Source organism: Heptranchias perlo, chromosome 33 (assembly GCF_035084215.1).
Source record: "Heptranchias perlo isolate sHepPer1 chromosome 33, sHepPer1.hap1, whole genome shotgun sequence".
Classification (NCBI taxonomy): domain Eukaryota; kingdom Metazoa; phylum Chordata; class Chondrichthyes; order Hexanchiformes; family Hexanchidae; genus Heptranchias; species Heptranchias perlo.
The window spans coordinates 9,437,977-9,463,249 of NC_090357.1; the positions used below are offsets into that span (position 1 = coordinate 9,437,977).

The following is a 25,273-nucleotide window of genomic DNA, read 5'->3' on the forward strand; positions in this document are numbered from 1 at the left end:
GCACATGTATTCTGTGAAACCTTCGTACAACATCACAAAGATAATCTAGGAAACTGGTGTTAATTGTGATAGCATAGTGTCCTTTTCAACTCAGGTAACCTGGAATGGGGAGGTATGTCCTCTCTTTCTTGCACATGTGGCAGTTAGAATGTCTTTGTCTGAAACAATTCCACCACAACTATCAGGCTCTGTGAGTGAGACGGCCACTTTAGTTGCAATTTCTGGGCACTTATTTTAGTGTACCCTACACCCACAAGGAATTGGGTTGTGAATGCTCCAAATTTATTTCTCATAGAGCTGATAAACAGAGAGAAGTTCTCTATCCCAACGGGGTGGGTTGAAATTGCCCCAAAATCACTGCACTCACAAATCATAATGGCAGAGAGAGGAGACTTTCAGTCATGATTTGAACTCAATCACTCAGAACCCAAAGACGAAACAATAGTGTGTTAATGTACTGCACTTCCAAGTCCCTCAGCATTGTTGTAGATATTACATGTCACATAGAATTTACAGCAGAGAAACAGGCCATTCAGCCCATCTGGTCTATGCTGGTGTTTATGCTCCACATGAGCCTTCTCCCACCCTACTTCATCTAATCCTATCAGCATATCCTTCTATTCCTTTCTTCCTCATGTACTTATCTAGCTTCTACTTAAATGCATTTATGCTATTCGCCTCAACTACTCCACGTGGTAGCGAATTCCACATTCTAACCACTCTCTGGGTAAAGTTGTTCCTCTTGAATTCCTTATTGGATTTATTAGTGACTATCTTATCTTTATGGTCTCCCCTGCAAGTGGAAACATCTTCTTTATGTCAACCCTATCAAACCCCTTCAAAATCTTAAACACCTCTATTAGGTCACTCCTCAGCCTTTTCTTTCCGAGAGAAAAATGTCCCAGTCTGTTCAGTCTTTCCTGATAGTTATAACCTCTCAGTTCTGGTATCATAATTATAAATCTTTTTTGCACCTTCTCCAATGCCTCTTTTTGTAATATGGAGACCAGAACTGTGCACAGTATTCTAAGTGTGGTCTAACCAAGATTCTATACAAGTTTAACATAACCTCCCTGCTTTTCAATTCTATTCCTCTAGAAATGAATCCCAGTGCTTTGCATTCTTTATGGCCTTGTTAACCTGGAATTATTATGGGATTCTTCCAAACAGCCATCAATATTTCATCTGCTGGACCCATACAATCATCTCCCACCTAATCCTTCTTGTTGTGGTTACATGGTGGGACTGCCAAGCAAACATAGGACCCCAATTTTGAATCCCAACCTCAAACCCCCATTCAAAGTTAACACTCTTCACTGGGCTAAACTTTTGCCAGCAACCAGTGAAGCTGTTAGCTGGAACATTGCACAGCAGAGGATACTGAACCTGCCCAATATTAGCAGGTGTTAAGATCACGTGTGGCTCAGGCTTTCACTCTCCCTCGCTCTCGACCCTGGTGATGTCTGGCAATAACGAAGACTTAAAAGAGCATTAAAAATCTAGGATGAAACATCACAGAAATTTCAATGGGGCACAATATGATTTTATTCACATTGTAGTTTGCATTTTTTTTACCATTAGGCAGTAAAGGAAATGTGGAAACTTGGCAAAGAAACCATTGCCCAGATCATGACGGCAAGACACTCCTGGCAGTTTTAAGCCGCATTTGAGGACACAACTTTCGCTCTGACAATCTTCAGAACGGACTCCAGCTGCTGATTTGGACAGAAGCAGATGGGAATGTACCACCATCACTCCAGGCAAACACACAGCGACACGCACATTTGTTTATTGGTATGTGGAATGCATTAAATTTATTCTCTGTGGGCTACAGCAGATGGCTCACAGCCTTGCCCGAAAGTCATAACGACAATTCTCAGGGAACATACGAAAAAAGAAAGAACGTAGTCAGTACACACCACGGATTTTTCTTACATTATTACAGGACAGGCAAAAAATGTAAACATCCATTCATTAACTGCGACAAGGTGCTGCAGAGATGAACAATTTAAAAGAGCTCGGATGTCATTGTCTCTGGTTGAGAATCCTCCCTTCCTCTCGCTCCCTGCAGGTGCAGTGGTTTAGCCTCCACTTTTTTTCCGCACTGGCTTTGATCTCTTGGGTTTCAGAATCGTATAGTTTGTGTATGTTGTGTGCTGCTCAGAAAAAAAGGGAATGTAGAAAGCACGGAAGAGCTTTGATGACCTAAGAAAAATAAAACAAAGCAAAATCAGTGCAATCTACGCAAATGTTAAAATGGTACAAACGGAAGTAACAGTAATTAATTATCACAACAGTGATGACCGATAACAGTTAAAGAAAGAACTTGCATTTATATTGCGTTTTTCATAACCTCAGGACATCCCAAAGCGCTTTACTGCCAATGAAGCACCTTTGAAGTGTAGTCACTGTTGTAATGTAGGAAACGCGGCTGCCAATTTGCACACAGCAAGCTCCCACAAATAGCAATGAGATAATGACCAGATAATCTGTTTTTTTAGTGATGTTGGTTGAGGGTTAAATATTGGCCAGGACACTGGGGAGAACTCCCCTGCTCTTCTACGAGTAGTGCCATGGGATTGTTCACGTCCACCTGAGAGGGCAGAAGGGACTTTGGTTTAATCTCATCTGAAAGACGGCGCCTCCAACAGTGCAGCACTCCCTCAGTACTGCACTGATGTGCTCAAGTCTCTATTCAATAGTGAATAGAGGGCACATTTTTGGACAAAACTTGAGTCCCAATGCCCCAATGGTAGGGAATGCTCATATTAAATTGCACAAAATGCTCTTTGCTCTCCAACACCCCCGCCGCCCACTTCAGTTAGTTGGTGAATTACTTTTCTGGTGAAGTGATGAGCTACATCGTCCAGGAGAGTCTGACTTTTGAACCCCAATTTGTGCTGTGTTAGTGGATCTCAACTAGGGCAATGATGGGAATGCCACAATTGGCCACGGTGCCCATAGGGCTCCAGCTCTTGATTATTTTCTAGTGACTACTGCTGGGACGTGTGGACAATGAGTGATGCCCCCACGGTTGAATAATCTGCTGACTCTCACTATCTAGACTCGTACTTGAGAACTGCCACTTTAATAAGGCACTGGAGTCCTGTTTGGGTCAGTGGAACTCCATGCAAGAGTTAACAACTTCAGGAAAGGAAGAGTCAGGAAACTTGGGGGTGGGGAGGGGTGAATACTGCAGCCACCAATATAGAGGTGACCACTCTGTAATAAATTACATTGAAGAGCAGTGACTGTTGTTACGTAGGCAAACATAATCACCATTTTCCACAAATGTCAATGAAATGATTGACCCAGAGGTGAGGGGCATCCTGTTGCTCATTCACAAATTTTGCAAATTTAGAATGTGATTTGGACGTGTTGAAATCCAGGTAGATGAAGTGCTGGGACGGTAAGTAATGTGCACTGCAGTTCTCAACAAAAAGAAAGGAATAGCAATGCAGCTAAATAAAGTCCACAGTGCAACACAGTTCAGAAAAGACACTAATTCTACAGCTTCAAGATTGCACTCCAGCAATATTAGGTCTGCCCATCTGTGATGGCCAGTTAATCTATTTTTGGTAGTGTTGGTTTAGGGGGAACGTTAGCCAGGACACTAGTAGAAGTTCCCTCTTCTTTCTATAGCATCATGGGATTTTTGCCATCTAACTGAACCACCGCAACAGGCCGATGGGGCCTCAGTTTAATGTCTTATCCAAAGGAAAAGCAGCACTCCTTTCGTACTGTACTGGAGTGTCAGTTCAGCTTATGTGCTCATCTCTAGAGATTGACTCCACAGGCTTCTAAGTCAGAGGTGAACGTACTGAGTCAAGCTGACATTTACCTTGGAGATAAGACGTCAAAATTGAAAAACTAAATTGGTTCTGCTGTAACAACCTTGATGACTATCAGAAAAAAAAATCAATTTGCACATTAAAGCATTCCTTTGATATTGCTTGAAAATAAACAGATCTTTGATTCATTACTCTGCAGGCAGTTCTAAAAGAAAAAGTTTCCATGATGCAGCCAAAAAAATTGCAGCAACACTGAGCCCTTTGAAGGATTACAGCAATAGTTTTGCATGAAAATGATAAGGTTACAGATTTCTTAGATCGGTTGGAGAACTAAGCGATGTTCTACATTTCCACACAGCTCCATATTTATTGTAACATCTCCTAACCCATTGCAAGTCAGCAGCTCAAAACTGTGGAAGTCCTTCCGTTTCCCCTACAATCTACAGACTTCAGAACCCAAACTTATCAACTAACCACTATTTCCTAACTTATCCCATTTTCATTCCTTAGTTGTGGGGGGGGGGGGGGGGTAGATTTTAACTCCCGGGTGGAAAGCCGGCAGCACTGGTGTGACTCCCGTCCAGGAGCTACAGTGGGAGGCCCGGGCCATTTTAACGGCCGACCACCGATCAGCTGCCCGCCTGGAATGGGCATCCAATGGCAGCTGGCCTGCTTTGGGGCTACGAAGGTCAGGAGGCCCAAACTTTGACGGACGGTTGTCAGGCAGGTAACTGGTGGGGTGGGGCCGTTGGAAGAGTGGAGGGAGCACGTTGCTCCCTACTGCACGGAGCACTCCTACTCCTCCTGGCCCCGCAAAAATAAGTTTTAAACTCCCGAGTGTCCGCCAGGTTTTACTGGCCGCGGCAGACATTCCGCTCAGTAGACAGTTAAAATTGCATCGAGGTCCTAATGAGATTATCGGACCCTGACTCGCATGAATTTGTGAGGCTTCCACCTTAATCAGGAGGCACCTCGACCGTCCGAGAAAACAGCTGCAGGGTGGGAAAAGAGTGGCAAGGCCACAACTTGGATTTAAACTCCCGTTCTGCCTGGTTTCTGCCAGGAGTTGAATCTCCCCCCCTTACCTTTCCAATCTTTTAACATCCTGCCCTAAGGACCTTGGCTTTTCACCTAGATTTGTCAATTTAATGAGAAAATCAGCATTGGAAGTTAACTTGCAAAGGTTAAGAAATCGAAAAATGCGCAAAGGGAGTTTAGCACTCAAAGAGTTAAAAAGAGAACGTCATGGTTATATGGGAGTTCAGTTAGTTACACAACAGTAATTTAATTTAATACAATACCCTAAATCATCAGAGTGGTGTTGGACCAGTTTATACCATCGCCTGAGTTTCCAGTTAGTTGATTATAGCCTGGAAGTCACTTTTTCCCATCTCCCATTTTGATCAGTGGTTTGTTTCGTTTGGGACTTGGCTGTCAACGCACTTCATATGTAATCGAGTTTGCAAAATGGACCTTGTGATGATAAAAGGTATTTAATGAGTTTTGTAATACTGCGCAGATCTGGGGCACTCTGTATATATTATAAAGGAAATGTTCAGTGATTGTGACAATTTCACAGCATTTAATTGCTTGATGTCGAAGCTACAGAAGATTAAACTTTTCATGATAAATCATGTTTGAGGTTTGGAAATGATAAAACACACAATGGGCTGCTCAAGTCTCCAGTTCATCACTAGATTGCTTCACAGTCAAAATAAAAAGAAAATTAGCATAGGATCATTAAACCTTTGATTTTAAAGGATTAAAACACAAAAAGAATGAGTTATGGTTCTGACAAAAGGTCTTCAACCTGAAACATTAACTCTGTTGCTTTCTCCACAGATGCTGCCTGACTTGTTGAGCTTCTCCAGCATTTTCTGTTTTTATTTTAGATTTCCAACATCCGTAGTATTTTGCTTTTGAGTTATGGTTCTTGATGGGCTGCAAATTACAATTGCTCCAGGCACCAAACTGACCCTTACACACAAAAAAAGGACATTTTCTACTAGACTCTTAACCCTGGCAGTCAAAGCGGAACGAGCAAAGTTTAAGCTTCTCTTTAATATAAAAAAGTTCAAGTTCTACCCAATACATGTCACACACCGAAATATAACCCGACTACTATCATATCATTAACTCTAATTAACTCTGATCCCATATAAAAACATTAACAGACTCTCTGTTGCTGCTTTTGTCCATAGGAATAGCCTTTCTTTACAGGGACTTAATGATGGCATCCCACCACTGTAGACTGTGGTCTAGAATTTCAAGGCAAAGCCCTAACTTCAAAGTAGATTACATTGTTAAGGCTATAGACGACTGAAAATGAAATGCCACACACACACACACACACACACACACACAAATAGGGGCTAGCATTCTTTTTTTGAAAAATGGATGAAATGTCTTCTTTTGATGTTGAGATTAGAGGATTGCTAACAAAATTTCTGGAATGAATGTTTTTGAAACGTGCAATCGCTGAGAATATGATTTTATTAGCATTAATGAAAAATAGCAGTGAATCGCCCTGCAATAACGATCCTTTAACACTTCTCAGACAGCGAATGCGCCAGTTAACTGGTGTAAATATCAGAGTTTGATAATCCATCTGCAGAGTGCACAGTTGTACAAAATGGCTCAATGCCAGCAGGGAAAAAGACATTTCACCAATCAGCCCCCTCCAATCCTCATTGCCTCTGTAATGGAGCATCACAAACACATTTTTGGTGGGATGAGAATGCCCCTCAGATATGGAGAGAAGGCAACCATGAGAATATGTGATGAGAGATGGTGAACACTGTCATAATGCAAGAGTTTGGGAGGAAGTGAGAAAGAGATTGCGTTGCTTAATTGAGAAAGAAAGACTTGCATTTATATAACACCTTTCACGAACTCACAATGTCCCAAAGCGCTTTACGGCCAATGAAGGACTTTTGAAGTGTAGCCGTTGTTGTAACGTAGGATACGCGGCAGCCAATTTGCACACAGCATGGTCCCACAAACAGCAACGTGATAATGACCAGATAACCTGTTTTGTAGGTGTTGATTGAGGGATAAATATTGGCCAGGACAGTGGGGAGAACTCGCCCGCTCTTCTTCGAAATAGTGTCATAGGATCTTTTATGTCGACACGAGAGGGCAGGCGGGGCCTCAGTTCAACGTCTCATCTGAAAGTCAGCACCTCCGACAGTGCAGCACTCCCTCTTAATTAAGAACACATTGCATTGCTTAATTAAGAATACATAGATAAGGCAAGAATATTAATGTAAAGTAGCAGCACAGGACATACATGCACATAATGAAAATTTGCAGATGTAAAAGCTGCACTGGTACCATCAATGGATATGACATCTATCTTCTCTGACAAAAAAATCCTGTGTACTACTCATTTCTGTCACTGCTGTGGTGATAATTTGTAATTTTACAGCACAAAAGGCCATTTGGCCCATCGTACCTGTGCTGGATCACTAACGTCAGGCCTGACTTGGAGTAAAATACTCACTTTTAGATTTGACGAGTTGCCATTAATGTACCGTAGCCAGTAAAAATCAGCTTTTTTTTTAAAACTCACTTTGTGCTAATCCATTTTTGGAGGGGACGGAATCATCAGAGCAGCGCTAAATATGGACAAATAGTCCATTAGTGTTTTCCACTGACATCACACGAATTATTATTCATGTCACAGAAATTAGTGAAGTCAGAAACGTCGGCCCCATTGTAATTCAGAGTAGCTCAATTTCAGTGGAAGAAATATCCTCGTTATAGCCACAATTTTAAATTGGGATCGGGTTTTCGATGAGTGCTTCAGTACTTTATTGCAAGGAGAAAGGCCAGAGCTGTCAACATCAGGAAAACGTGAGGAGTCAGAATGTGATCAAAAAAAAAGTGAAAACAAAAGCAAACCTGTTGAAAGTAAATGCTGCTCCATTTATTTTAAGAGTGAGATACAACAACAACAACTTGCATTTATACAGCACCTCTAACGTACCAAAACGTCCCAAGGCACTTTACAGGGGCGTTATCAAACAAAACTTGACACCAAGCCACAGGAGCTATTAGAACAGGTGACCAAAAGCTTGGTCAAAGAGATAGGTTTTAAGGAGCATCTTAAAAGGAGGAGAGAAAGGTAGAGGGGGGTGGGAGGGAGGTTTAGGGAGAGAATTCCAGAGCTTAGCGCCTTGGCAGCTGAAAGCATGGCTGCCAATGGTGCAGCAATGAAAATCAGGGATGCGCAAGAGGCCAGAATTGGAGGAGCGCAGAGATCACGGAGGGTTGTAGGGCTGGAGGAGGTTACAGAGATGGGGGGGGGGGGCGCTGAGGCCACGGAGGGATTTATAAACAAGGACGAGAATTTTAAAACTGAGGTGATGCTGGTCTGGGATCCAATGTAGGTTAGGGATCACAGGGGTGATGGGTGAACGGGACTTGGTGTGAATTCGGATACGGGCAGCCGAGTTTTGGATGAGCTTAAGTTTATAGAGGGTGCAAGGTGGGAGGCCAGCAAGGTGAGCATTAGAATAGTCGAGTCTAGAGGTAACACTGCTGGTTTGAATGCAAAGTGCAGGCAGCAAGATCATTGCTATATTATGGGCTGCAAATTTAATTTTTCCCATCCGGAGAGCTCTATGCGTGCATGCTTCCACACATTTTTAATGTTTTGAGAGCACAGACAGGAAAGCCCACATTCTCATAAGATTAAAAAGACTCTTAAAAAGCGTCCAGTAGGTTCAACAGACTCTGATGAGAGTCTGTTAACTTGCACTCAAGTTATGCTCTGCATGGTGACTGTGGAAAGCCTGTGTATGTGAGACAGCCTTAAGAACATAAGAACATAAGAAATAGGAGCAGGAGTAGGCCAATCGGCCCCTCGAGCCTGTTCCGCCATTCAATAAGATCATGGCTGATCTGATCCTAACCTCAAATCTAAATTCATATCCAATTTTCTGCCCGCTCCCCGTAACCCCTAATTCCCTTTACTTCTAGGAAACTGTCTATTTCTGTTTTAAATTTATTTAATGATGTAGCTTCCACAGCTTCCTGGGGCAGCAATTTCCACAGACCTACTACCCTCTGAGTGAAGAAGTTTCTCCTCATCTCAGTTTTGAAAGAGCAGCCCCTTATTCTAAGATTATGCCCCCTAGTTCTAGTTTCACCCATCCTTGGAACATCCTTACCGCATCCACCCGATCAAGCCCCTTCACAATCTTATATGTTTCAATAAGATCGCCTCTCATTCTTCTGAACTCCAATGAGTAGAGTCCCAATCTATTCAACCTCTCCTCATATGTCCGCCCCCTCATCCCCGGGATTAACTGAGTGAACCTTCTTTGTACTGCCTCGAGAGCAAGTATGTCTTTCCTTAAGTATGGACACCAAAACTGTATGTAGTATTCCAGGTGCGGTCTCACCAATACCTTATATAACTGCAGCAATACCTCCCTGTTTTTATATTCTATCCCCCTAGCAATAAAAGTCAACATTCCGTTGGCCTTCTTGATCACCTGCTGCACCTGCATACTAACTTTTTGATTTTCTTGCACTAGGACCCCCAGATCCCTTTGTACTGCAGTACTTTCCAGTTTCTCGCCATTAAGATAATAACTTGCTCTCTGATTTTTCCTGCCAAAGTGCATAACCTCACATTTTCCAAAATTGTATTGCATCTGCCAAATCTCCGCCCACTCACCCAGCCTGTCTATATCCCCCTGTAGGTTTTTTATGTCCTCCTCACTCTCCACTTTCCCTCCCATCTTTGTATCATTTGCAAACTTTGATATGTTCCTAAGGAGGTCTCACACCTATTGGCTTTCGCGCATTCTGGAACCAGATTAGGTCCCACCTCCGGACTACCACTTTCATATCGAGGCACACCTGAAACTGCTTCATAGTGACGTAAAAGTGAAAGTATAACTGTAGTCTTATTCTCTGGATTTGAGTACAGTGCACTACTGATGGAGTGCTGCAATGTTGGAGATGCTGTCTTTCGAATGAGACATTAAACCAAGCTCCCATATTGATCTCATGACATAATCGAGAAAGAGCAGTGTCCTGGCCAACATTCATCCCTCAACCAACACCAGCAGAATGCATTATCTGGTCAGTCATCTTATTTGCTGTTTGTGGCACCTTGCTGTGCATAAATTGGCGGCTGCATTTCCCTGCAAAGTACTTTAAAAGTAATTCACTGGCTGTAAATCACTTTAGGACCAACGTGAAAGGCACTATATAAATGCAAGTTCTTTATTTATTTCTGCTTAATTATGCAACTGGTTTGAATTTGATCTCTCTGGTTATACATTTAAGCAAAGTATGTAAATTACCAACTAAACAACAACAACTTGCATTCATATAGCACATTTAACATAGTAAAACTCAAGGCGCTTCTCAGGAGCATAATCAGGCAATACCGAGCCAAAGGAGACATTAGGACAGGTGACCAAACGCTTGGTCAAAGAAATAGGTTTTAAGGAGCGTCTTAAAGGAGGAGAGTTGGAGGAAGGTTGAAGGGCTGAAGGAGGTAACAGAGATAGGGAGGGGCGAGGCCACGGAGGGATTTGAACACAAGGATAAGATGGAATGTTGCAATCCCAGAACATTCTTAAAGCAACATTACCAATACATTAAACATTACACACGTGTGTGTGTGTGTGTGTGTGTGTGTGGTACAAGCCCATTTTGTTTGAGGGCATATTGGAGACAAGAGCCATTCCTTTTATGCTCAAAACTGAATAATGGGATTTACACTGTGCAAGAAAAAGATCTTCGAATTTCAAACTACTTGAATAATTTTCAGCATTTGTAAAATGGTCCTGCTTCCAATCTGGTTTTATTTTTAAAGAGGCCTGCAGCATTTTGGACTATTACGAAAATTGAATGAGTCCTGCCTTTAGAGACTCTCTCGTCAGTCTTAACAGTAAATTAATGATTGACATTTGAATCTGTATTAGATATCTTTATTATCGTCCCAGAGGTGGATATTAAAATGAGATTCACACTAACAACCTTCCAACAAAACCAGTAAAGTCGAGCAGGCCCTGAAACCAATAGCACCTGATTATATTAATCAGCTTTTTACGTAAAACCCCTCTTGTTATCCCTTAATCCAAAGTCACATGAGGATTTCGATGCTAGAGGTAATGAGCGTAAATGAGAATTTATATGTACAATCCAGTGGATTTCATTTTTTTCTTGGTGGGAAGAGAGGGGGCAGGAGTGCTGAATGATACCTTGAGACTGCAAAAGCATCAAATATGACTGGGTTCATACAGAATACTCCTCACAGCTAGTGTCATAACCTCATTATGCAGCATATTAATAGAGGATTCCAGTACAGATAATGGCAACAGCCTGACAAATGGAAAAGCAATCATTTTGAATAGATTGTTAGAGGATACAAGTTAACCAGCATGACAGAGTAAAGAGGATATGCATTTCTGTGTACAACTTGGAGCTGTTCCAGCATAAACTTTTAATTTAAGATGGATGGCATCCCTATACTCGAAAGGTAGATCCCATTTTTCTGGTTCAACTGGGGCTCTATCTGCAGAGGCAGTGCAGTTAATATAAATATTTAGCCTATTGTATCTTGAACAGTTCTCCTTCCTGTGAGTGGATTTACTGGTTTATTATGACTCGACAACATTAGATCAAGGTTCTTGTATGTAGTCTATTCTTTCACTGCCTTCCCTTCACTACAGTACTGGTACGCAGCCAAGACTTTACTCCAACCACTGACGCAAGTATCTCCAACTCGTGGAAACTTATATTCAGGACCTTTTGTCAGAAAAGGCTAACAACATTCTGCCACAATAGTAACAGTGAGAATTAAAAAGGGTTGCCTGGTGGGTGATTAGAAGTTTTATTGATTCCAATTTTTTTCTCCTGATGTGTGCAGCATGGACTGGAAATAAAACCCAATGTCTTCCTGGTCGGTATGGCTCATTACAACAACAGAAGGTGAATCCGCCCACTCAGCCATTAATGTGGATGTTTAGACCTCGTTTCCAAATGGCAGTAATTGGTTCAGTTCTGGGGGGAGGGGGAAGAGTTCCTCTGTGTGCTTTTTGCAGCAGAATCATGAACGCATCTTCCTTTGTAAGCGGGTTTTAGATTTCACTACATACAGTGCACAGAAGACATCCCCCCCTCTCTTTACAGAAGAGGTTAGTCAGTGGGGGATGTCGGACTTGAAAAGGGAGGGGCCCTCTCTTCTGGTTGGTCAATGGACTGAAATCATTGGTGTCCTTGGAGATGGCTGCAGGCTCTTAAGAGACCCAGCTCCGCACAGTGCGGGAATGGGAAGTACACACAAACAAACTTAAATTGCTCTCAAATAGGAGAACTGGGTGGCGCTTTAGACTATCACACAGCTCATTCACCTCAATAAAGAATCAAATCCAGCGTTGGGATAGTCTCCTTTTGTCTGCTGCTGGTGAAATAAGTTTGGGTAGCCTCAGCCTAAATCCTAGTGGATGAGGGCCCACAACACAAAACTCTCCCTAAATTAGCAATCTCACTTGGAGAAGAAACAAGGATGGTTGGTGTAGAAACGGAAATGTCATACTTAGCCATCTAGGCCCTTAGCTTTGGAATTGCCTCCCCAAACCACTGCGCCTCTCCAACTCTCTCTTCCTCCTTTAAGATGCTGCTTAAAATTTTTCAGAAATATAGATATTACACACAGTCTTCGGAATAAAAACGGGCTTCCAAAAATGTAGCGTTCCTATGCATTAATATTTTCCTCCTTTGTGGAACGAATAATAACATCTAGAAATGAATACAAGACCTTGATGTGCAAAAGCTAACTTCATAATCAGTCGCAGAGCAAGCGAGAGGGTTTTCAGTAAATCCCATGAGCCGGCCAAGGCTGACTAATCAAATCAAGAAGGCAGATTGATACAACCTGCTGCTGTACAGGAATGCCAAATTATTCAACACTTCATGAATCTTCAATGATCCTCAAGTAAAACAACTTCCCAAGCTTCAAAGAACACACAGCTGAGCTAGAAAGATTAGTCGGTAATGAATATGTCGAGGGGGATAATGTTGCAGTTGGTGCATTTGTCCATCTGTTCTTTTGCAAAGATGCAGTGGGAATCTATTTCCTCAGCACCTTCAGATGACCCTTCTTTGTGGTCACTGACAGCTAAAGGATTTGAGTTTAACTGTGTGCTTTTCTTCTAACTTTCAGCCTCTGCACTATTGCTGCACAAAGAATGTTTCTAAACATATCTCTTCGTTGACAGCTGAAAGGACTCTTCCTATTTAACAGACCCTGTCCAACGGCCAGTTTTATCACTGTATCTGTAATGATGCCAAATAGCTTGAGTATTAAGCAAAGAATTGGATTTAAGGCTAAATCACTGTAGTGAATACAAAATATTGGTATTGATTTGGTGGTTTAATTTCTTTCTTTCTTTCCTTCCTCTCGGTTTCTCCCCTTCCATCCTCTCCTGGTGTCACATGACTCCAGAGGTATCAGTAGAGCTCCTCACCAAAGTAGCTGATCTTTAGGTGTCAGCCTTGGCTCAGCTGGTAGCACTCTCGCCTTGGAGTCAGAAGGTTGTGGATTCAAACCCCACTCCAGGCTGACAATGCAGGGAGTGTTGGCGGAGTTGTCTTTTGGAGGAGATGTTAAACCGAGGCCCAGTCTGTCCTCTCAGGTGGACATAAAAGATCCCATGACGTTATTCGAAGAAGAGCAGGGAAGTTCTCCCCAGTGTCCTGGCCAATATTTATTCCTCAATCAACATCACTAAAACAGATTATCTGGTTATTATCTCATTTTGAAAGTACTTCATTGGCTGTAAATCGCTTTGGGACGTCCTGAGGTTGTGAAAGGCGCTATATAAATGCAAGTCTTTCTCTTTTTGATCTGTCAGCCTAGGCAGTGAGTGCTGGCAGGTTATTTTTCCACGAGGGACATCGCAGCCAAGCCCGATCCTCTCCTCACCCGACATCGACACATGATGCATGTGCCAGCCGTGGCTCAGTGGGTAGCGCTCTCGCCTCCAAGTCAGAAGGTTGTTGGTTCAAGTCCCACGCCAGAGTATTGAGCACACAAATCTAGGCTGACACTCCAGTGCAGTACTGATGGAGTGCTGCACTGTCGGAAGTGCCGTCTTTCAGATGAGACGTTAAACCGAGGCCCCATCTGCCCTCTCAGGTGGATGTAAAAGGTCCCATGGCACTAAGAGCAGGGGAGTTCTCCTCAGTGTCCTGGTCAATATTGATCCCTCAACCAACATCACTAAAATGGATTATTTGGTCATTTGTCTCATTGCTGTTTGTGGGACCTTGCTGTGTGCAAATTGGCTGCCATGTTTCCCACATTACAACAGTGACTGCACTTCAAAAAGTACTTCATTGGCTGTAAAGCACTTTGGGACGTCCTCAGGTCACGAAAGGCGCTATATAAATGCAAGTCTTTCTAGGGCCTCGGTTTAACATCTCATTCGAAAGACGGCACCTCCAACAGTGCAGCACTCCCTCACTTTGGCGCTGAAGTATTAGCTTGGATTATGTGCTCAAGTCTCTGGAGTGGGACTTGACTCAGAGGTGAAAGTGCTACCGCTGACTCACCAGTGAGAAAGTCAATGTCTTCAGCAGAGAAGGGGAGATGAAAATTGGAGAGAAGAATACAATCAGAACATTGGACTAGGTTTCCTTTTAGTCTCGTGTTTAAGAGTTTAGTAGTTCAATAGCATTCACTGTGTTATATCTAAATTATACATAAATTCTTCTGTGGATGCAAAGTCTGTTGAATACGCTATTGTTTCTCAATGGCTTCCTATTTCAATACTTTATTTAGATATAGGACTAATGGGGCTCTCCCCTCAGAACTGACTCAGTTAACACCCCAAAAATACTGCATAATACTGCCTAGATTATGTGCTCGATACCCTGGAGTGGGGATTTGAACCCACGACCTTCTGACTCAAAGGCAAGAGTGCTACCAACTGAAACCTGCTGTCTTTACTTGGACTTGCCTATATGTGACTCCAGTCCAACACCAATGTGGTCAACTCTTAACTGCCATCTGAAATGGCCTGGCACGCCACTCAGTTCAAGAAGGTGGCCCAACACCATCTTCACAGGACAACTAGGGATGGGCAATAAATGCCAGCCTTGCCAGTGTCACCCACATCCTGAGAATGAATTTTAAAAAGTCAGTGCACTCTAAAAATAATTAATTGCACAAAAAGCTGTGAGATGTTTTAATGTTATAAGGTGCCATATAAGTGGAAGTATTATTTTTAAAATTATTTTACAGCCAGCACGTTATGCCCAAAGACTATGAAGCATCTTCAGCAAGCAGCTGCTATTGAAGAACTCGAAGGTTGACAGCAAGTGAATTAGCAAAGGGAACAGCAGGAGTGATCTAGCAACACAAGGTCCTGATTCAGAGTGGGATTGATAAAGTTGAGTTTCCTGGCAAGCTCAGATTTTCCTTAAAATCACAAACAGCAAAGGGCCCTGTTTAGTTTTTTTAAGCATTATTCTTTACAACTGAAAATTAAAAGTATTTATCTATTACATAAGATGCATCATTTCTTCCCACCCTCAGAACATATATATAAAATCTTTGCAAATGTGTGACCTTTATGACTGTTCTGTTTTTAACGCAGAGCACTCACTGCAGGCTATGACGCAAATCTAGTGAGTTGCTAAGAGAAAAACACAATGTGCAGTACTTGATTAATTAATGAAATGAATGCCAAATCTGAAGTCTAAAGTGATGCTGAAAAGACTACCAGACTTTCTGTCTCTGAGCCTTGCAAAGACTCCTTAGTGCTCTGCCTGGGTTTCAGTCATTGAAATGTACAGTAACCAGGGGTTGAGGTGCTTTGCCTTGCTAATTTTTGCGACCAAAAGCAATGCTGCAATCATTAAAAAAAAAAGGAACCTCGGGAGGAGTACTACTGGCACAAAGCCCTTGCTCCTTAAAAATATTCACACCAGAACAAGTCAGTAAACAATGATCTAAAATTCACTCCCCATCAATCTGTATTATGTACATTTAATCACATAAACTGTACATCAAGAAAATAACCTATGTTGTAACTGAGGTACAGCAGTAATCGCTCTTTAAAATAATTATTATGTTGCTATTCAACGACGTATACAACTCAAATATTCACATTTCTTAACATGCATTTCAATAACATCTATTATTTTCAAAGCGGGTTTTCCCCAGCCAAATCTATACAGAAATAGAATTATACAGAATGTACAGCGCACAAAATGGCCATTCAGCCGAACAGGTCTATGCCGGTGTTTATGCTCCATACGAGCCTCCTCCCACCTTTCTTCATCTCACCCTACCAACATATCCTTCTATTCCTTTCTCCCTCATGTACTTACCTAGCTTACCCTTTTATGCAGCTATGCTATTCGCCTCAACCACTCCATGTGGTAGAAAGTTCCACATTCTAACCACTGTCTGAGTAAAGAAGTTTCTCCTAAATTCTTTATTGGATTTATTAGTGACTATCTTATATTTACAGCCCCTCGTTTTGGATCCACCCACAAGTGGAAACATCTTCTTTATGTCTACCCTCTAGAAACCCTTCATAATTTTAAAGACCTCTAAGGTCACCTCGCAGTCTTCTCTTTTCTAGAGAAAAGAGCCCCAATATCAATATATCATTGGCCAATCAGTGACTGTCTTCTGGGTAGGGGAATAAGGAGTCTTTTTGTGGTCAAGCTGTTCCAAGGTGTCACACCTAACAATGGGAGGTTAGAACTGAGTCAACCCCTCTGGCAGACTTTGCAATCTGACATATGAGCTAGGCAGGTCCACAGTGCAAAAGGGCATTGCTGATGAATGAGCAGCCAGCCTTGCTCCTTAATAAGGCCGGGGAAAGGTAGATCTGTCACTAGGGGTTGGCATTCTTCCAACTCGGCTCTTGATTAACCCTGCAAGCCAATGCTCTAACTGGTAGGGTGGACTTTACTGGACAAGAACCAGGAGGCTTATTGATGCCATGTGCTGGTAAGCAGTGCGGTTTCAGCCAGTTAAACTCCAGGAGTGCACCAATGCACATGTAAGGGTCCCTAAGCCTCAGCTCTTGCCAATCACTGCCTGGTAGGATTGTCCAGGATGGGGCACAAGTCTCCAAGATATTGCTGTTGGCAGCTCGGGAGGACTTCTCCCTTTTAAATTTCTCGCTGCAGGAACGGACTCCACCTCACTCCTCGACATCACCGGTGGCCACTGCAGAGAAGCCTCTAGCTTAGTGATGTCACCACCCGCCTACTTATGGGTGACCAGAAACAGGATTGGTTGGTGGAGAAACAGCAGGGAGTTGGGGGAAGAGATAGGATGGAGTGAGGAGAGGTGCGGGGCTGGGTTGGAAGAGGGTAAATAGGGAGTAGGGGGCAGGGGATTGGGGGAAGAGGGTCAGGAGATTGGGGCTCAGAGCAGGGGGAGAGAGTGACAGTGGACTACGGATGGGTGGAGAGAGGGAGACGGGACTGGGGAGCGGGAGATTGAATTTTGGGCAGGGGTAGAGAGGGGAACAGGAATCGGGGGAGGGAGAAAGGGGAACGGAGGTCGCGAGATTAGGGCTCAAATGGGGGAAGAGAGGGAGATTGGGGACTAGGGGATTGGAGCTCAGGGGTAGAGAGGGGGACTGATGCGATATCATATGGTCAGAGCTCCAGGAATACCTTCAACTAGAGTTGGCAACCTTATTGCCTGGGTCTCTGGGCTGAGGAAGATGAGGTGTCGCCCTATGGGGAGAGTGAGAGAACAGAAACTGCTCAAATGGATTTTTCAGTAGTTTGGCTTGGAGACTTTTAAGCACAATGATGGGTTTCCTACATGCCAGACACTGACACACTGGAATAAAAAGTACCATCTAGTATTGAGATGGGAATAAAATAAATCCCATCTCTTAATGGATTGATTATGCCACTCAGTTTGGGGAATGTAACATTTCACAATAGATTGTTAATCTGCTTAGCAGGTATCTACAGATCAGTGAGTCTAACGTCAGCAGTGAATAAGCTTCTAGAGTCCGGATAATACGGGATAAAATTAACGCTCACTTAGAAAGACACGGTTAATTAATGGCAGCCAGCAAAATCTGTAAAGGCAAATCGTGACTGTCAAATTTAATTGAGCTATTTGAGGAAATTATAGAGTGTACTGATAATGGAAATGCAGTGGATGCTGCACATATTTTCAAAGGGGAATGAAAAGAGGCAGAAGAGGAGAGACAGACAGAGAAAAATAAAGACGTCAGAGACAGGTAATAGATTATATGTCTTTAAAATAGGGATTGAATTATGTAAACTGGTCAAATTATCCTCATGCCCTTTAATCCTGCTTCATCTGGAGACTACGTCTGGTCTTCGCTCCCCGTGTGCGATGCCATGGAAGATCGACTAGTATAAATATACAAGTCTCGAAGCTGGAAATCTGTTGTAAATGAAAAGGTCAGTCTGCATCTGAGAAAGACGGGCTAACATTTCAGGAGATCACATGGCTCCGGGTGGGTAGGGAATGTCTGCATTGTGATGCATCATGACTGTATGCAACAGTCTAGATGGACCAGTTGGTCTCTTCCTGTTGTCGTGTGAGTTGAAGAAGATCATTTGGAACAATGCAGAGATAATTTTGGATTCCCCCACAACAATATCTAATTGCTTTTTAAATTATTTCACCCCAGAAGTTAATTAAATGTATTGATTGCCAAGTGTGAAGAACTTCCTGATATCAGACCTAAATCTGCTTTCTACCAGTTTTCCAGATTTTACTTTTTCTACCGAAATCTTATACATCAAATCTCTCTTAGTCGTCTCCTTTCAGTGCACAAGACCTCCAACCAACACTATACACCAGATACATCGACGACATTTTCTTTCTATGGACCCACGGCAAGGAATCACTAAAGAGACTACACGATAACATCAACAAGTTCCATCCCACCATCAAGCTCACCATGGACTACTCCTCAGAATCAGTTTCTTTCTTGGACACACGAATCTCCATCAAAGACGGGCACCTCAGCACCTCACTCTACCGCAAGCCCACGGACAACCTCACGATGCTCCACTTTTCCAGCTTCCACCCTAACCACGTCAAAGAGGCCATCCCCTATGGACAGGCCCTGCGAATACACAGGGTCTGCTCAGACGAGGAGGAACGCGATGGACACCTACAGACGCTGAAAGACGCCCTAGTGAGAACGGGATATGACGCTCGACTCATCGATCGACAGTTCCGACGGGCCACAGCAAAAAATCGCATAGACCTCCTCAGGAGACCAACACGGGACGCAACCAACAGAGTACCCTTTGTCGTCCAGTACTTCCCCGGAGCGGAGAAACTACGCCATGTTCTCCGCAGCCTTCAACATGTCATCAATGAGGACGAACACCTCGCTATGGCCATCCCCACACCTCCACTACTCGCCTTTAAACAGCCACCCAACCTCAAACAGACCATCGTTCGCAGCAAATTACCTAGCTTTCAAGAGAACAGCGTCCACGACACCACACAACCCTGCCACGGTAACCTCTGCAAGACATGCCAGATCATCGACACAGATACCACCATCACACGAGAGGACACCACCCACCAGGTGCATGGTTCATACTCCTGTGACTCGGCCAACGTTGTCTACCTCATACGTTGCAGGAAAGGATGCCCCAGAGCATGGTACATTGGCGAGACCATGCAGACGCTGCGACAACGGATGAACGGACACCGCGCAACAATCGCCAAACAGGAGGGTTCCCTCCCAGTCGGGGAACACTTCAGCAGTCATGGACATTCATCCACCGACCTTCGGGTAAGCGTACTCCAAGGCGGCCTTCGAGACACACGACAACGCAAAATCGTCGAGCAGAAATTGATAGCCAAGTTCCGCACCCATGAGGACGGCCTCAACCGGGATCTTGGGTTCGTGTCACGCTACACGTTACCCGACCAGCGAACAAATGTTATCTGTTTTTAATATAATGGGTCATTTGCTGGCTTTCTCTGCCTTCCGGATGTTTCTGCCTCTCTCTGTTTTTTTTTCCTGTTTGTTTTTTTGTTGAATGTGTATTCGGGGGTTCTGCAGGTGACACCTCTCTGTCTGAACACGGTGATTGCCTTGGCAACGGGCAGTTGCAGGGGCAGTCTGTAAACACCATGTATTGTTCTATATGTATAAATGCGTAGGCTTCAAGGAGCTCCTGAACATTTACCTGACGAAGGAGGAAGCCTCCGAAAGCTTGTGAATTTAAAATAAAATTGCTGGACTATAACTTGGTGTTGTAAAATTGTTTACAATTGTCAACCCCAGTCCATCACCGGCATCTCCACATCTCGTCTCCTTTCAGGTGAGAGTCTTTCAGAAGCTGACTAACTTGCTGCCTATTTCCTGCATTAAGACTGAAATCTTACCACTAATCATGCATTATGTAAACATTTTTGTTGCACTTTAAAGAAGAGTAGCATTCAGTTACCCGGTCAGGCCAACCTTTTAAAAAATCCCGTTTTAATTGAAAGCAAATTATTAAAAATAAGCATCATCTTCCAGAGAGAAGATAAATATACTACATTCATTAAAGTCACGAAATAACCAAATGAATAAAAATAAATCTTCTTCAAAAGTATTCTAGACACAGTGATACGCAGACGGATTAATCAGGAAATTTGGAATGAGCCATTTCATGGCTCACTTAACAAGGTAAATGGCAGAGGCATTCTAGGGTGTAAGAGCAAATTACAGTGAACAAAGTCTGCCCGGGCAGTTAAAGTACTAGAGTGCAGGGCTGCAAAGCACAAGAACAAAAAAGACAAATTAACCCAGGGAGGCACGGGTGGGGCTGAGGGTGGGGGCCATGTATGGAACAAAAGAGAAAGAGAGATTTGAGGAGGAAGTCAATCCTCTAGGGGCTTCAAGGCGAGGTCAGGGGCATAACCACTTGCTCTCAAAAGATCTACCCAAAAAAATGGTTCTCAGGTTGAAATTCCAGGTGCAAGTGGAGAACGTGTCTAATCGTCTGCATGAGTGGGACTTCAGACAGTTCCGTTGAAAAAGTGAAACAAAAACAGAAATGGCTGGAAACGCTCAACAGGTGAGGCAGCTTCTCTAGGGAGGACTTAGGAGTTAATGTTCCAGATGTGGACTCCTCGTCAAAACTGGAAGATATTACAGATGAACAGTATTTCAAAAGGAACAGAACAAATGGAAGAGGGAGGGAATAATTGTGTGCACAAGTGCACGCACACACACACAAAGAAAGAAAAGATGACCTGTAAAGTGTTCAAGCGGAAATTGGCAGAAGTGATATTAGCGTGAGACAATAGGGAGCATAATGAGAGAAATCAAAGACATTAAAGGCACCTTACGAGACACAGAGAACATATGAATAATGGGGGATGAGGTGAAAAACTGGCAAAGCGGAGGGGGCTCTAGCAGCCCAGGAGTCTGGGTTGACACCAAAGATGTAGACCAGCTTGGGGTTCCAATGGAATGTCCCAAGCAGCAACCCAGTCCCCCCACCATGTAAATGCGGCACACCCATCCCACATCGCCAGCACATCCAGCTGAAGAGAAAGTGGGAGCTTATAGTTAAGTTCTGAAGTTATTAAAGTCAATATTAAGGCCAGAGGACTGCAAAGTGCCTAATAGAAGAATACGGTGCTGATCCTTAAGCATGCGTTGAGCTTCATCGGAGCAGGTCAAGGACAGAGAGGTCAGATTAGGAATAAAAATAGAAAATGCTGGAAATAAAAGCAGGTCAGGCAGCATCTGTGGAGAGAGAAACAGAGATAACGTTTCAGGTCAATGACCTTTCATCAGAACTGGTTTGTATGGCTCAATACCACAGCTCACAATGCATTCACCACTGAGTTATTAGGAAACTCCCGTAATTTCCAGCATGACACAATAAGGAAAAACTCAGAATGCTACAAAAAGATGCCATTGTTACAAGTGCCTAACAATAAGTGTGGATGTGATCAAATTTCGATGTCCTATGGTACTGACTCCAAAAGAAATCTTTCAATGGGCTCTGATGTGCTAATTAAAAGAGTCCTGAAATTGTAATGATTGAATGTGCCCATCGGTGCTCTTCAACACTGATCCCCATTAGAGTTTGCAGGATCAGTGGGAGGGCACCTCGTTTAGATAGGGCTGGTGGGCACACATGCCACTTGTGGTGCATCTTTGTTGCCCACCTGCTCCATGCCCGAGAAATTCCGCCAGCTACCTGTCTGTAGGAGTTTACCCAGGCCCCGGCAATTCTTTGCATTCCCCAAGCAAAGGTGCCAATCATAGGATCATACAGCACAGGAGGCCACCATTCAGCCTGTCGTGCCTGTGCCGGATCTTTGAAAGAGTTATCCAATTATTCCCACTCCCCTGCCCTTTCCCCATAACCCTGCGAGTTCTTCCTTTGAGTTCTTCCTTTTCAAACATATATCCAATTCCCTTTTGAAAGTTACTATTGAATCTGCTTCCACCACCCTTTCAGGCAGTGCAAGCCAGGATAATTTTTATACATTTTTTTTCTTTTATTTTGGGGTCCATACTGCTTGCCAGGCCTGGGTCCCACCTGCAGTCTTGTGGAGGCTGGTACACCTAATCTCTCTCATTGTACAGGGCCTCATTACTACGTTGGGTCCCCAGTGTGCCTTAGAAGCGGGAACTCCAGTTTAGGGAGTCCCTGCTCATGAGCTCTGCCCCCGGCTCATCATTTGCCTCTATGCGGCGGACGAAATACCTTCCCTTTACAAGGCAACCAGAAAACTCCAAGTAACAGTGGAGACCTGATGTCATCGGGTCTCTTCCCTCATTTGGTGGGACATTGGTAGGATCTGCGTGGATTTTTGGGGCCAAAATTAATACCATTAGTAATGGTATCAGTAAAAAGTGACCATGAAGCTATTGGATTGTCGTAAAAAACCAACTGTTTCATTAATGTCCTTTTGGGAAGGAAACCTACCCTACATGTGACTCCAGTCCCACACCAATGTGGTTGGCTCTTACTGCCCTCTGAAGTGGCATAGCAAGCCTCTCAGGTGTATCACCACCTTCTCAGGGAAACTAGGGATGGGCTATAAATACTGGCCTTGCCAGCGATACATTCATTCCAAAACTGAATAATTAAAAAAAAAATCAACCATTTTGTTCACCAGCTGTGAGTACTATTATAATGTGTATATCTATTATACATTTTAATTGGATGAAGCTTGCAGGATGAGTATATTGGCATGTTAAAGTTTTGTAGTATTGAGCTTGTGCTGGCAGCAACATAGGTTCAAGGGCTGAAGTGATTTCTTCTGGATTTTTTGGGATTCAATTGGTCCAAAAAATCCATCTCAGAAAAATCTGCTGGGGACTGATTTGGCTAAAGCTGTTTAATCTCTGCTCAAGGTTTACAATGTCGGCAGGACCCATTCGATTGAACGATGCCCTGTAACCCACTGGCAGCTGTCTTTATCCCCATGATTGTAGGTTATATATTTACATTGAGCTACAGCAAAGCCTTCTGCTGATGCAGGTACATTAATACTTTCAACTTCTAGATCCTTGGTGGGTTGTGGGTGGGGGGGACGGGGGTTGTGATTAGAAGAAAGCTAACTGTTACTTTCTTTCATTTTCTTAAAAGTTTTCAATATTATATTAGTTATCCTCCCCACAAACATCACACACAGGTCATTCTCCAGCTGAGGAGAGAGACAGGAAACCTGCTTCCAACCCCCACCCCAAGGCCACCCTGATCCAAAAGCCTGTAAAATGAATGTACTGATATGCACAATTATATAACTCGATAAATCAACTGTATGCTCCTTTTAAAAAATTGTACAACTGTGTCAATAGTAAACCAGCACACCTTTTTAAAAGTAATTTAGAGATGGATATAAAATGGCATGTTATAACTGGAGGAGAGGGGAGTACAGCATTCGATGGTCTATAATTGATATGCTGTGCTTTCATAGTGTACAACAACAACAACTTGCATTTATATAGCATCTTTAATGTAGTAAAACATCCCAAGGCTCTTAAGAGTAAGCCCCCGCTGGGGGCCTACAAGAAATGAACAGTTAAAATGACTGTTTCCCTGCTTTGATAGTTTGAGGTGAAGAGGCATTTGTTTGGTGTCTGGCCCTATCTGTACTGTTAACCATTCACAATATGCCATTCCTTCTGCTGTAATAAAAATCACAATTTACCACAATATGACTGAAATAATTTGCAGCTGATGTTTTCGATGACATCGAGCTCTGATCTATTTAGTTTTGAACGTCGCTTACAGTTTTGTTCAGATCTGCAGCGTATTATCTATTGCTGATATACATTTTCAGGGAACTCTGTCCAACTGCCACAAATGATTTATTCCACGCAAGGTAGATAGGTGGTCAATTTCCCCTAAAGGTCAAGCACTAAAGAAATAAATTGTTTAACCCTGCAGGCGTGCACCTCATTTCACATTTCTAACAGTTTATCAATCAATTTCGCTAAATCAATTAAGCAATCACGAATTCCTTGGTGTGCTGCAGCAGATTGAGACAAGTCAAGTCTTTCAATTGAACTTTTTTTTTACAGGGTGCAATACTGAACAGCCACTTATTCCAGGAAGTAATGTACATTTCAGTATATGGATGGAAACTTACTGCCTTATGTAAAGTGTTTTAAAATTTTTTTTTAGGGATGCTGTATAGTAATATTCTGCTGATACTGAATAGAAAAGGATGATGCAGACACTATGCCTCCTCCCTACATTCCTAATGAGTTGAAATCAAGATTCATTGGGCATTCTCATATTCTAACTTCTTTCTCTGGACCTCCAAAGTGCGGAATTCTTTACCACGATGTATCTTGTTTTCCTCCTACAATCCACAGGCTCGAAAACCCAAACTCGGTGTCACCTAATCTCTAGTTCCTTATTTACCTTATCTTCCATTTTCCTGCACCCTGGGCCAGTGTCTTTTACCTCAAGTGTCTTCATTTTAAAAGAGGGAGAAATACTTTCCCTTTTAAGTACAGTTTAACGAGTACTGAGTTTTGAGGAGAAATGCTGCATTACATCACTTTCTGCACCACTGAGGACACCTGACAATTTGTATTGACAAGTTTCCCAGAGATGTGCTCAGCTGACGTCAGACACCAGATTGCCATCCTTATCATTCCCGAATGCCAATTTGGAGCTGCCATTCATTCCCAGTAATTACTGACTGAACGCTGCTGTGTATTCAGCCAGTTCAGAGTCAGGAAGTAAACAGCAGCCTCAGATTGACATCCGGGAAGATGAACAATGCTGATACCCCTCTGCTCTAAGTGCGGGTGCCCACAGACTGAAACAGTTCTGTTTGTTTACTAGGATTTTTTTTTGGGGGGGGGGGGGGGGGAGGAGGAAAGACAGGAGAGAAATCAGTCAAGTTCGCCAGTCCTGATCGCTATCTAGTGACCACAGCTGGAAAAGACATATGCTTGGGATACTGACACCACATCATGACTTAAAACCGGACTGGGCTC

At 43.1% G+C, this 25,273-nt stretch overlaps 1 protein-coding gene and 1 long non-coding RNA gene across 5 annotated transcripts in view; one reads left to right on the plus strand and one right to left on the minus strand.

Annotated features, from left to right (window-relative positions):
* Window positions 1-1,521: 1,521 nt before the first annotated feature.
* Window positions 1,522-25,273, minus strand: part of alg9 (ALG9 alpha-1,2-mannosyltransferase) — a 186,471-nt gene continuing 162,719 nt past the window's right edge. For 3 of the 4 annotated variants that reach the window (XM_067970973.1, XM_067970972.1, XM_067970974.1), the window contains one exon: window positions 1,522-2,205. In XM_067970973.1, the coding sequence (XP_067827074.1) occupies window positions 2,082-2,205 (124 nt within the window). In that variant the 3' untranslated portion in view covers window positions 1,522-2,081. Of the gene's footprint in view, window positions 2,206-5,092; window positions 5,265-25,273 lie in introns of all 4 variants that reach the window. The other variant, XR_010958296.1, reaches the window with a different exon arrangement.
* Window positions 4,407-18,843, plus strand: LOC137301468 (uncharacterized). The gene is made up of 3 exons (XR_010958297.1): window positions 4,407-5,280; window positions 15,064-15,211; window positions 18,593-18,843. It is a non-coding gene; the product is annotated as an uncharacterized lncRNA (long non-coding RNA).